The 13147-nt window shown below is 43.6% G+C and overlaps 1 protein-coding gene across 1 annotated transcript; it reads right to left on the bottom strand.

Moving 5' to 3' along the window:
* Nucleotides 1-12616: 12616 nt before the first annotated feature.
* On the bottom strand, nt 12617-12865 carry LOC311170102 (cytochrome c oxidase subunit NDUFA4-like; the record flags this gene model as incomplete). Its single annotated transcript, XM_084232453.1, has 1 exon — nt 12617-12865. One exon carries the CDS (start codon nt 12863-12865, stop codon nt 12617-12619), a length of 249 nt encoding a protein of 82 aa, XP_084088579.1.
* Nucleotides 12866-13147: the final 282 nt, after the last annotated feature.

Raw genomic sequence — 13147 nt, 5'->3', positions numbered from 1 at the left:
TAGATTCCTGCTATGAGTGAGACCATCCGGTATTTTTCTTTTTCTTTCTGGCTTATTTCGCTGAGCATGATCCCTTCCAGCTCCATCCATGTTGCTGCAAACTGCATGTGTTTATATCTTTTTTGAATGCTGAGTAATATTCCATAGTGTATATGGACCACATCTTCTTGATCCAGTCATCTATTTTTGGGCATTTGGGTTGTTTCCAAAGCTTAGCTATTGTAAATAGTGCTGCTATAAACATAGGGGTGGAGGTGCTCTTTGGAAAGCAATTTATTCTTTTTTTTTTTTTAAAGATTTATTTATTTATTTATACAAGCACTGGGTACAGTCAGAAGCGCGGGAGGGTGAGAGAACCCACCAGAGCCAGAGCGGGGAGCAGAGCAGGCAGAAGGACCAAAGTACACTGCTGAGGGGAGCAGCGGGCGCAGCAGGAGAGGTCTGCGCGCCATGTGGGACCCTCCTCTGGTGGCCGGGGAGCAGCTGGGGATCGAACCGGCGCTGCAGAGGCTGAGGGCAGCCTCGCAACCCAGCGCTCAACCGCTGCGCCACCGGGGAGGCCCAAGCAATACATTCTTAAACAGGAAAGCAATCTCTGTTCTTGTATTCCAGGCATGACTAAATCCTTCTCTAGTTAGAAACACCTGAGGTTGGGCAGGGTTGGGGGCACGACTTGGGGCCACACCATCTCTGGATCCCCCTAAAGGCATCATCTAGAGTCCAAATCCTGCCTCCAGCCCTGCCCTTTAATTTCTCTTCAATAGAAAGAGATAATATAAAGCTTAGGAAAAGAAGTAAGCATCACTTTACATAAAAGCACCTTCAAATCAGAGTATGAAATGAAATGCAAAATATTTTAGGAAAGGTTCATCATTTTCCCCAAGGGACAGGAATCTGATTCCAGGTTAAATAGTTAATTGGGATCTCCCTGGTGGCACAAGTGGTTAAGTCTCAGCACTATGAAGCTGTCCACAGCCATTGCAGCATGAGTTCGATGCCTGGCCAGGGAGCTACCCACATGGCACAGCAGACCTCTCCTGACTCGCCCGCTGCTCCCCTCAGCAGTGTATTTCAGGCGATCTGCCTGTTCTGCTCCCCACTCTGTCTCTGGTGGATTCTCCCACCCACCACACCTCTGGCCTGTATGCCAGATCTTGTATGCATAAATAATAAATAAATCTTTAAAAAAAAAAAGCAGATCTTTAAAAATAAATAAATAAATACATGATTAATTGACTGGAAGACTCCATTACTGCTGACAAACTGAAACATCTAAAGAATTGAGAAGAATTTGTGAAGGGGTTGAGCAAGTACTATTGCCTCTAGCATGCTCAGAAGGTCAAGTTCATGGGGAAAAGTCAAGTCATGTTTAATGTGAAACACAGACACAATAGGTATTCATCAGAGGAAACTGCACGCACAGAGAGCTATTCAAAGAAAACCTTATTCCTCCTACTGCAAATCTACAGAACTGCAAATATATGGCAAAAGTGAAGTATCCTTTAGTTTTCAGTAAACAGTCAACAACTTCAGTGAGCTATAATCTAGTTCTTAAGAGTCTACACTTACGATTAAGTTGTGGATGAACCCATTTGACCACAAACCTTAAAAGTTGCACAATGTTTTCCACAAATGTTAGGTTCACAGTTTATTAGAAGGACCCTGGATCCTGGGCCAGGGTGCCAAGCTAGCATTCTGGTGCCTTTGGGAGAGTCTGGTGGTGGGAAATAAAAGTCGGGGCAATTGGAAAACAAAGGTTTGTAAGCTGCCTAGGCAGCTTATAGTGCTCATATTTTATCTCCCTTTGGAGCATAAAGGAAACCAGTGTGGGCTGGTCCAGCCATCAGTCCAGCCACTGATGAGAATGATGGGACTAGCCAGGAAAGTGGTTTCTGGAGAGCAGGCCTCTTTTAGAATTGTGTTCCTCAGAAGTGTTGCCCCACTGTACTCATTCTCATTCCCACACATTCCCTAGGAATGTCATCCAGTTCCTGCTGCATCCACCATCCATCTGTCTGCTCCCATCCAGTGTTTCCAACTTGTTTCCACAGTGTTTCCAACTTCTGTCCCATATTCACTCCATTTGGAGTCCCACAGGCCTCTCCACCTTGTCTTCCAAATGGAGATCAACAGCAATCCAGTCGCAGTCCTGCTCCTCCTTCAGTGTTGGTTCCTTTGGAAGACACTGTTAGACTCCTTGAGTCTTCTGACCATCCTCATAAAGACTTTTGGACTCCCTTCTTCTCTGTCCTTTAATATTTCATCCTCACTTCACTAGCCCTACTTGGTACTCCAGCCTTAAACTTGTTCGCCCTAACTTCATCCTTCAATGGCTCCTTCAAGTTCTTTCTTCAAGTTCTTCCTTCAAGTTCTTCAGGACATTGTATGATTTCTAGGCCACGTGTTTCTTCTGTGTTTCCTCTGATACTTGGAATGCCCCGCCAGCCTCACTTCTGAGTTTACTTACTGCCTTACTCTGTCGGCCCATAGCTAACTCATCCCCTCAGGTAGAGTTCATGTATTCACACCTTCCGACTGTGGTCCTTGCCTCCCCTTATGGGGCTGGATGTGGTCCCTCTACACATCCTGAAACGTGCCATGAAGTGACAATATACCTCTGTCATTTCACGTATTGTAATGATCATGTATGATGCTGAGTGTGTCTCATGCTCATCTGTGAGCCTCAAAGTGAGCAGAGCCTTTACATACTCATTTAACAAAAGCACTTTGAAGTTGCTCACTGAATGAGTGAATAAATGACCTAAGTTTACTTTTCTAGTCCTTAAGGAGCTATTTCTAAAACCAGTCATCCCCAGCAAGAGGCCTGTGGGTTTCTCTAGGGGTAAGTGAACTTGAAGCCCTGCTACAAGCACCCTGGTAACCAGGGGCTGGATGACCCATACTTTAGGCCAGAGATCCAAATGGCAGTGTAATAAGGGACTAGACTCAAGAAATAGAGTTACTAGCCCTATGAACCGAGCTTCCTTCTGGGCCTTGTTCTCTGAAGGAGTATCTTAGGTCAGCTCTGAATTTCCTTCAGATTTCAAGAAATACCACCTGCTAAAACAAAGGGGCTTCGCCCAGAAATTGAAAAGTGATGAATAATGAGAGAAGGAAGGGGAGCGACACATGTGCTGTGAACACCCTACTATGACGTCCTACAGTGGTGTCCCATTCCCCAGAGCAGGGGGAGAGATTTGACAACATGAGAGACATTTTTGGTTGTTCTCACTGGGGGCTAAAGAGAGGAGCGTGCTGTTGGCACATGGTGGGCAGAAATCAGGGATGCCACTAACCAGGTCAGTCTCTACAGCAAAGAATCATCTGGCCCCAGATGCCAAAACTGCCAAGGTGGAGAAATCCTACCTGGAACTTCAGCCCTTCCCTTTGCCTCCTAATTTGCCAATAGGCCCCTGGCTCAGGCCCAGTGGTTCCATCTTCTATGCAAACCACGCCTGTGTCTTCTGCAGACACTAGGAAAGGTCACCATCACAGGACCACAAGAAGAGTTTTCTGGTTATGTTTGTGTGTGTTTCTGTGTGTGTGTGTGTGTGTGTGTGTGTCTACATGTGTGTAAGGTAAAAAGTTTAGGGTACTCACTTATTGGGGAATCACTAGGGCAAGTGTGGATGGCTTGCCATATTCCAGTGTTCCAAATAAACTAGGTGGAGGCAGACAAGTTGATTCTGGACAAAATCATATTGTAGTTGAATTTATAATGTCCCACCTACTCCCTATGACAATCCTCCCATCGTCATTTTGGTCCCTGCTTATGAAGAATTCAGAGTCAGGAGGGATATATTATACTTCAGTGGCCACTTTCCCTCATCTTAGAAGAGTTTCCTTTAAGGATACTGGGAAATCCTCTTTGATCCCTTTTCCTTTGACACCAAAGTTGTCGTGGTTTCTACTAGAGAGCCCAGTGTTCACTTATACATGGCTTGGTGTTATGCATGGGAAGCCCCTGTAACGTGTCCTTAAGTGGACTGCAAGTCCTTCTAAGGGTTTCTGGGACACGACAGTGCCTATCACATCATGGAGTCTAAAGAAAAAGTCATTTAAAATTTGTTTGATTAATTTCCACCTTCTACGGCCTCCCTAGTGGCACCGGGGTTAAAGACAGCGCTTTCAAGCTATGGTCAGCCATTGCAGCATGAGTTTGATCGCCAGCCGGCCAGGGAGCTACCCACATGGTACAGCAGACCTCTCCTGTCTCGCCCCCTGCTCCCCTCAGCTCTGTATCTCAGTAGATCCGCCTGTTCTGCTCCCCACTCTGTCTCTCTGTGTCTGGTGAACGCTCTCATTCCCCGCACCTCTGGACTGTACCCCAGTTTTTGTATGCATAAATAAATAAATCTTAAAAAAAAAAAAAAACAGAAGCCAAAAGTCTCTGCAGACAGGGGGATGTAGCGGCAGAACCAAGCAATGGGAAAGGGGTTTTGTGGTATGTCCCCTCTTTCTGTCTCCTCCCCCCGATTCATATCTGTCTTGATGTGCAAATTATTGCTTATATCTGTTGGGTTAAGATACAAGATGGTAACAACTGGGGATTTTGGTGATTACAATGCTCCTAGGGATGACATCTGCTGCTGCCATAAACTCTGCATCAGCCAAATATATAACATTTCAGGACCATTACCCACTTCTCAAGTCTGTGAATGCAGAATGGAAAATGCTTTCAGAAGACACCTGATAAGAGCTTGTTTAGGACTAAACTAACCAAGACATGGACATTAAAATAACTATTTTCGGGCCTCCCCGGTGGTGCAGCGGTTGAGCGCTGGATTGCGAAGCTGCCCACGGCCTCTGCGGCGCCGGTTCGATCCCCGGCTGCTCCCGGGCCACCGGAGGAGGGTCCCACATGGCGCGCAGACCTCTCCTGCCGCCCGCTGCTCCCCTCAGCAGTGTACTTCGGTCCTTCTGCCTGCTCTGCTCCCCGCTCTGGCTCTGGTGAATTCTCTCACCCTCCCGCGCTTCTGACTGTACCCAGTGCATGTATAAACAAAACAAACAAACAAACCAACAAACAAATAAATAAAGCATGCCTCTATAAAAAAAAAAAAGTTAAAAAAAAATAACTATTTTCTATAATTGCATGTATTAGATAATCACTCCTGAAAACTGGCTCATCAAAGCATAATCAGGCAGTAGAATTAATGTCAGATAGCTGCCTTCAAATCTTCTTTAAATCACATGTGCTAATTAAGATGCTTATCTTTAAGTCTTGATGGAATATTGAAGGAATGAATCCTTGACTAAGAGTCTGCAAACTTGCAACCTGATTCCTGCCTTCTCACTGACCTTCAATAAGTCACCTCACCTCTTTAGTCCTTTTCTCTAAAGTGTGGATAATTGCATCTGCTCTACCTGCCTTCTAGGTAGAGCCGTTTAGGAGTTTATGCAATGCCTAAGCATTAAAAAGACCTCTTAGGACCACCTGTGAATAGAGTCCCTCACCTTCTGGGGGTCTGCCTCATTATCACAAGAGTGCTGGTGGAAAACGCCAAGGTAGCTGGATGGCCTTCCATTTACAGGCTATCCTTTCTAGTCATGGATCCCCAAAGTTGCCTGGAAACTTGGAGACTCAGTTTGCACTTCATGAATGCTGTTTGCAGCCAACATCTTATGTTCTTAGGGTGGTAGAATGAGAAATCCCAGCAATCCCTGCATTGCCGCAGTGGCCGGATGCTTCCATTCATGCTGGGCACCCCGCTGGCACACTGGGCCTCCCAGGCGCCCCCAGAGGTTGAGTCTTCTTCCCAACCCCAGGATCTCCCACGGCACTGCTCACCAGCTTGGCTGAGATCCTGCATTTTGCTGAGGAGCAAGGAACTAAGTGCTGGTGGGAAATATTATGCAATTCCCAGGGATTCTGGTAATGTGTATTCACCCTCAATTTAATCATAAGTATAGACAGTTAAACACAAGATTATAGGCATCAGAACTTGTTGATTGTTTACTAAAAACCAAGAGGGCAGTACAATGTGATCCAAGAGTACATATTCATTAAGGGAGAAAAAGGAAGTGCTTTTAAACATCCCCACTGCATATAATTTACTCTGATGAATACCCACAGAGTATGTGTTTCATGTCAAACACAAGTTAATTTTCCCTCTGGCTCTTTCTCATGAACTTGCCACTGGGCCATAGCTACTTAATCTCAGTAGCACTGGAGTTTCAGAAAAACCCTTACTAAATTATAGCACTGATATAATTCCCTCCCCCTTCCTCTGCTTCCCTCACCCTACCCCTGCTTCATTCTCTCAGCTCTGTTAACCCCTCCGTCTTTTATTATATTGTTCCTGGGGTCTCACATATGCGACATCCTCAGGCATCTCACTGGGCTATTCTGTCCTCAAGAGTTTCTTCCACGACTCCTCGACCTCTGGAAAACTCACTCCAGAGGTCAGATGTTTGCTTAAATGCTTTTAGATACAAGTTTGGGGATTATCCTCAAACCCTCTTCAATATTCTCCTGTTACCCAGGATCCCTCTGATTGACACCCTACACAAGAATCACTACCTTTCTGTTGGGGATTCTAAGCCTCATCAACAAACCTGTGAGTCAACTCTGAAAGAATACAGATCTTCTCCTTTTAGGAGCAGACATTAAAAGGCTGGGCATTTAACTACATTCTTAAAATATAATGGGATGGCATTGATGCTGGAAACATCTGATCACATGATTGGGTGGGTCCCACTCTTGCAACTTCCTCTCTATATTACAAATCATTTCTCTCTCTCTTACTGAATCATACACATAAATAAACATGCTTTTGCATCTCACATCTTTAAAGAAGAAAATATCCCTTGACCCCAGGGCCCCTCTGGCCATAGGCCCCTATTTCTTAATAGTTCGTGTTTAACGCTATATGATTCCTCACTTCCCATTCTCTCCTTAACCATCTCCCATGGGTGATGGAAAATGTCTTGGCTGGGTGGACATGCAAGGTGGGGGGAGGGAGAGGATAGTCTGTTACTAGGAAGTAGGGAAGAGCACATGTTAGGGGACAATGAGCAGCTTTCCATGCATCTCCAGAATACTTACTACTAGGACCTTGGAATGTTTCAACTTTGAATTAAGGTAAACTTGCCTTTTTTTTTTTTTTAACTGAAAATGTCCTTTTGGTCCTTGTTCTTAAATAAAGGGCTGTCTAAGTGCACAGTTATTTTTCATACCTGAAAAATATTATTACTGCTTCTTCACTGAAAATAAGAAACTGCTGGTCCAACCACTATGGAGAGCTGTGTGGAGATTTCTTGGCCTACTAAAGATAGAGCTTCCATATGATCCAGCAATTCCACTCCTAGGTGTTTACCCAAAGGACACAGAAACATTAATTCCAACGAGCACCTGCACCCCTATGTTTATAGCAGCACTGTTTACAATAGCTAAGCTTTGGAAACAACCCAAATGCCCAAAAATAGATGACTGGATCAAGAAGATGTGGTACATATACACCATGGAATATTACTCAGCAATCAAAAAAGATAAGCACATGCAGTTTGCAGCAACATGGATGGAGCTAGCAGGGATCATGCTCAGCGAAATAAGTCAAAAAGAAAAAGAAAAATACTGGATGTTCTCACTCATAGCAGGAATTTAGAAAACCTAAATAAGGGACCAGGAAAAAGACTAATTAATACAAAGTAAAAATCAAAATCAGCAAGCAACTATAAACCAGAGACACACTACGGAGGTTGGGGGGAGAGGAAGGATTAGGGTCAAAATAAAGGGGGGTGCAATTGTATGGGGAATATAACCAAAATGAAAATGCATACATTGTGCAAAAATGAAAAACGATGTAAGAATTATATAAAATAAAATATTAAAAAAAAAAAGAAAAGAAACTGGCTGACTGTGTAACTGTTATTCCTTTTTATATAAACTGTCTTTTCTCCCTAGCAGCTTTTAAGGTCCTCTCTTTGTCTTGGTGCTTTGTGGTATCACAGTGATGTCACTTGAGGATAATTTCTTATTATTCAGTTTGCAATTAATATAACTCCTAAGTCTGAGGATTTGTATATTTCATCAAATCTGCAATTTCTTGCTTTTTAATATTTGATCATTCTTCATTACACTTATAGAATTCCAGTGTATTATGCTTTAAGACTTCTCATTCTGTCCTTCATCATGTTTCTTTCCTTCCCTTCCATATTTTTCTTTTTTGTCTGTATACTCTGTTCTCGGCAGATTTTTGGGCATTTTTCTGTTCATAATTCTTACTGCCACTTTAGTTTATAACAAAATTTAGTATTCTACTAAAGCAGAGTAAAATTTTTATTTACAACCATATCTTTGGGAAGATTTCAGCATTGAACCATGGCACATATTTATTTATTTATTCATTGACAAGATAAATCCCAAAAGATAAACCTCCAAAAAGTTTTCTTTTTTCTGCCAGGTACTCTCAGTCAGCTCTGTGGTGTCCGGGCAGCCTGGATGATTTCTGTGGTTTCTGGACAGACCAAATGATTTAAATTTATTTCTCAAATCTGTGTGAAGAAGGCCATGGTTACACATGGTTTTCAGGGGATATTTTTGCCTGCATCTAGAATCAAGGACAAAGTAGTTATGTTTCTTTGTTATTATGTTTCTTTTTTGTATCTTTGCTGGTGCACAAAGTTTTTCAGGTCCATTTTTATGCTGAGGGTGGTATACAAATGTGAAGGATCTTATTTCAAATTTCTTAACCTATATGGGCCTGTCTCCTTATTTGATAAAGCCTCTGAAGCCCATGACTTTTGGAAAATGCGATTGGTAAGCTCCTTTGTGAGGTCTTTATATAGAAGCTGCCAGAATCTGCATACTACATAATAATCTGTTTCCATGGTCTCTTTTTTACTTTTAACTCCTGAGACTTCCCCCTGCTTTCTAAAAATGCAGCCACATTTATTTTTGAAAGTTTCAGAATCATTATATCTAATTCTTGTTTGTTAGCACAGTTTTCACAGCTATCTACTCCAGCATATTGCTTGTAAAGAAAGTTTCCTCCCATATTAAAAGGCACTTTCCCCTTAGGTAAAGATATCTTTTGTAGAAAGAAAAAAAAATATTGCTATAACCAGAACAAAACACTAGAAATCAATGTACCTAAATGTATGGATGTTGCTTACAACCTGGGCTGGGTTATCAACCTAGACAGAGTGACAAATGAATGGCTAAACTAGGTTGTATTCTGTTTAGGCAAATTTACCTTATGTAATTCCATTTAAAAATACATATAACTTTGTCTCCCTAAGACAAATTCCTTTGTAGCATTTGTGTACTTATATGAGTCAAAAGGAAGACTGGCTAAGAAAGAAACAGAACCCTAGAGGGAAAATGATATGGCTAAGCAAGAGAATGAATGTGTTGGGTGACTCAGAAATCGCTGATATGCTTAATGTCACTATTGTGTGCAGAATAGGTATCTGGATGCCGGAGGCTAACTATGTCACACCCGCTCTTAGTGAAATTTAATTGTTGCCTAGAAGAATCATTTGCATGGTGGCACTTGCAATTGCTGGTGCGTGAATGTCCCACCAGACTAAGACCCTGTATTTGCCTGGGCATAGACAGCTGCCTTGATGAGCACACCGGCCCATTAAATGGCTGGCTCCCAAAACCAAACCACTGACCTGCGAGGTAGAAACTGCTCCAAGTTTAGTAACAGCCCTTGGGTGCTGCTTTAGAGCAGCTCTAAATAATCTGATGGGAAGAGTCTTTAACTCACCTGGTGAGGGCATATGCTTAGATGGTATGGCAGGAAACATTTTCAACACTCATGGCTCATTGGATCTGCTCCTTTCTGTCCTAAGTGGTTTAACTCTCTCTCTCTCTCTCTCTCTCTCTCTCTCTCTCTCTCTCTCTCTCTCTCACACTCTCTCTCTCTCTCTCTCTCTCTCTCTCTCTCTCTTTCTCTCTCTCCTGTGTGTGTGTGTGTGTGTGTGTGTGTTTGCCACCTTCATACCTTTCCTCTGTTGGCACTGGCAATAGTCTTGGGACACAGTAGAGAATAACAGTTGGGTATTGATGTCACATAGTGTGAATTAAAATCCCAGAGCTGACACCACCTATGTGAACTAGAAAATGACTTAACCTCTCTGAACTCAGTTCCTGCAAATGAAAAATGTGGGTTGTAATAGAACATAGTTCATGTGTATATATATGAGGACTGAATAAGATAAAGCAAAGCCTTTTACACACATAAGCACTTAAGAAATATGAGCTCTTAATTTTATGGGTGTCTGTGTGAGAAAGGGTGGAACAGAGGTGGAAAAAGTGAGCAAGAGAAAGTGCCCCAGGCCCTGGCTTCCTTTGACCTAGTACTGTGTTTCTTTCTTCTTCTTTTTTTTTTTTTCTTCCTCTAATTAATTCCTGGTCCATAGCACAAGACTTGGAGCTGTCTTATATCCTGCTTATATCCTGCTCCTGTTATTTTACTAATTAAGTGACCTTAGAAAAGAATAGGTTCTAAAGTAACACTTCTTGGCCTGACACATCAAAGTTTTTTTTCACTCATGCAAGGTTGGCTGTGGGTCCAAGGAAGCTCTCCTCTCTACAATGCTAAGCAGTACTGGCTGTTCACACATGTGCCTGCCAAGGTGAAGTCCCCACAGTTGTGCTGGCTGAGGAAGGGGATGCCTGGTAAACCCCTCCCTTCTTTGCCTCCATATCTGCTTCTTTGCCCAGTGGACAGGCCAGGACTAGTCCTATAATCCCTCTATTGTGGGGGTGTAGGTGTAGGGGGGCATTATAATTGGCAAGCATGACGGTTGCTGCTACAGCAAATCTCTTAGCCTCCCTGTGTCTCATTTCCCTTTCTTAAAAATGGAAATAATTCCTCCCAGGGATACCATAAGGATTAAAAAAAAATAGTACATATAGAGGATTATATGTCAGGGTCCTGGCAGAAAACATGGCATGCTGGCAAGAAATTCTCATCGCTAGAAGATGATGAGTGATGGGAGTAGGTATAGAGTGCAGGCAGAGTTGGGGGAACCCATAGTGGGTGATGTCTGAGTATGATTCCTTAGAAGCAGGTCAAGCTCAACTCGAAACCAGATGGCAAGGGAGCCCTGGCGATTCTGTAGATCATCAGCTCTCTTGGCACAGGACAGATCTGAGAGGGGAGTAGCAAGTAGAGAGTGACTAGCACTGTACAAAATAAACATTCATAAAATCTAAAATGTTCAACCTATATCACATTCAGCTGGACTTCTCAGGCATCGGAGCCACACCCCAGCCCACGCTGGCTAAGAGTCGTTCTCTGGTCCTTTCTCTCCCCCTTTGCTGAAACCAGCCAGTAGGAGGGGTTGTGGGTGAAGATCCCAGATTGCAGTATAAATTCAGAGGTCAGGTATCTGTGACAACTGTCACCGTCACCCCTCTCACATCCCTAGGGTGGTGCATGGATCCACTTTCTTGGTAGGGAGAGAGCTGTGCTATCTCTATGTTAGTACTCTATGCTCCAGATGACTCGTGGGAGAATGAGGAATGCTTAGGAATTTAATCCCCAAGGTTCAGAGCCTCAGCTTCTCTCTCTTGGTCTGTTGTAACAGCCTCCCTGCTCTGTGCAAACCCCAATAGAACACTATTACTGTCATTTTTAACAAACACTATTACTGCCATTTTTTAAAAGATTTATTTATTTATGCATACAAGAACTGGGTACAGGCCAAAGGTGTGGGGGGTGAGAGGATTCACCAGAGACAGAGTGGAGAACAAAACAGGTGGGTTGTCTGAAATACGCTGCTGAGAGGAGCAGCAGGCAAGACAGGAGAGGTCTGCTGCACCATGTGGGTAGCTCCCTGGCCAGCCGGGGATGGAACTCTTGCTGCAGAGGTTGCTGATAGTTTCATTGTGCTGTGCTTAACCCCTTGCGCCACAAGGGAGACACCTATTACTGCGATTTTTAACTCACAGAGAACTAAGCCCAAACTCCTCAGCCTGTTCTCCAAAGCTGCTGTCCTTTGCACTTGCCATCATGCTGCCCACCAGAGGTCTATTCTGGACGAACCTGGTCTCCATTTCCTACATTTCCTCGCCTTGGGTCTTGGCTGCAGAGGATCCCTTCTCCATATCCACAGCCACTTGCTGAGTCCTCCCCCTCCTCCCTGTGGAAGGGCCCAGCCAATGCCAAGCCATGTCACACACCCTCCCTCTGCCCCTGGTGCACAAAAGTCCCTTTTCACCCTCTGTGTTTCTGTGTGATTGTTGTCTGCCTGCTTGTAATTTATGCATATGTTTGTCTACTTCACCAGATTACAAATATCAATGAAATCATCCTCATTTCTTTTTCCTTCTCATGCTGCTTGCCGGGTGTTTTGCATGCAATGGAGACTCATAAAAGTATACCGAAACAATGGGGATGAATCCATTTTTAATCTTTTTCAAAAGTAATTCCCATAAATGCTGGGGTAAGGAAAGGCTTCATTGACAGTCTTTCTTTTTTTTTCTTTTTTCTTTTTTTTCAAGTTTCAGATATATTTATTAATCAGTGTAAACCCCTACAGAATACACCAACATGATTTCGTGCATTTAGAGGGAAGTATTTCCTGGTTAAGTGGAAAATTGTGCGGACGGCTTCTGGAAGACCTTCATTTTAAGCAGCTTTATAGTGAAATATTTCATTTAGAAGTCTGGACCTTCTTTCTTCAGTTTGCTGTAATCTACATTCACTGAATAGAACTTGTATTGATCATTGGGACCCAATTTGTTCCAGGGTTCTGGGTTATTCTTTCTGTCCCAACTGACATCTGGATTGAACAAAGCCAGACGCATGACATAGAGCGCTGCGCCAGTACCTCCCGCTCCAATAAATATGAAGAGTGGGATCAAGCTAGGGTGCTTCCTGGCCTGACTGAAGATCTGGTGGAGCATGGCTGCGGGAGAGGCCTTGGGCCGGGAAGATGAGAACAAGCCTGCAAGGCCTATCGAAGTCACCGCTCCTAGGCAGTGCGGACGTCCAAAGTCATCCAGGACCTCACTGACAGTCTTTAAATTAGATACCTCTCTCTCTTTTTTCAGCTTCTAGACCTGCAACTTCTAATACATATGAAGTCATGGGAGCCATAACTTGGGAGGTGAGGGGTGGTTTGTGAGGCAGGGAGGTGTTCCCACGAGGACTGTTAAGAGAATGTGAAGGCTGCTTGGGCAGCCTAG

This window comes from Talpa europaea (genome assembly GCF_964194135.1).
Source record: "Talpa europaea genome assembly, chromosome: 4".
In the NCBI taxonomy this organism is placed as follows: domain Eukaryota; kingdom Metazoa; phylum Chordata; class Mammalia; order Eulipotyphla; family Talpidae; genus Talpa; species Talpa europaea.
Note: the sequence above shows the minus strand (reverse complement) of the source record. Positions and strands in the feature narration are given on the sequence as shown.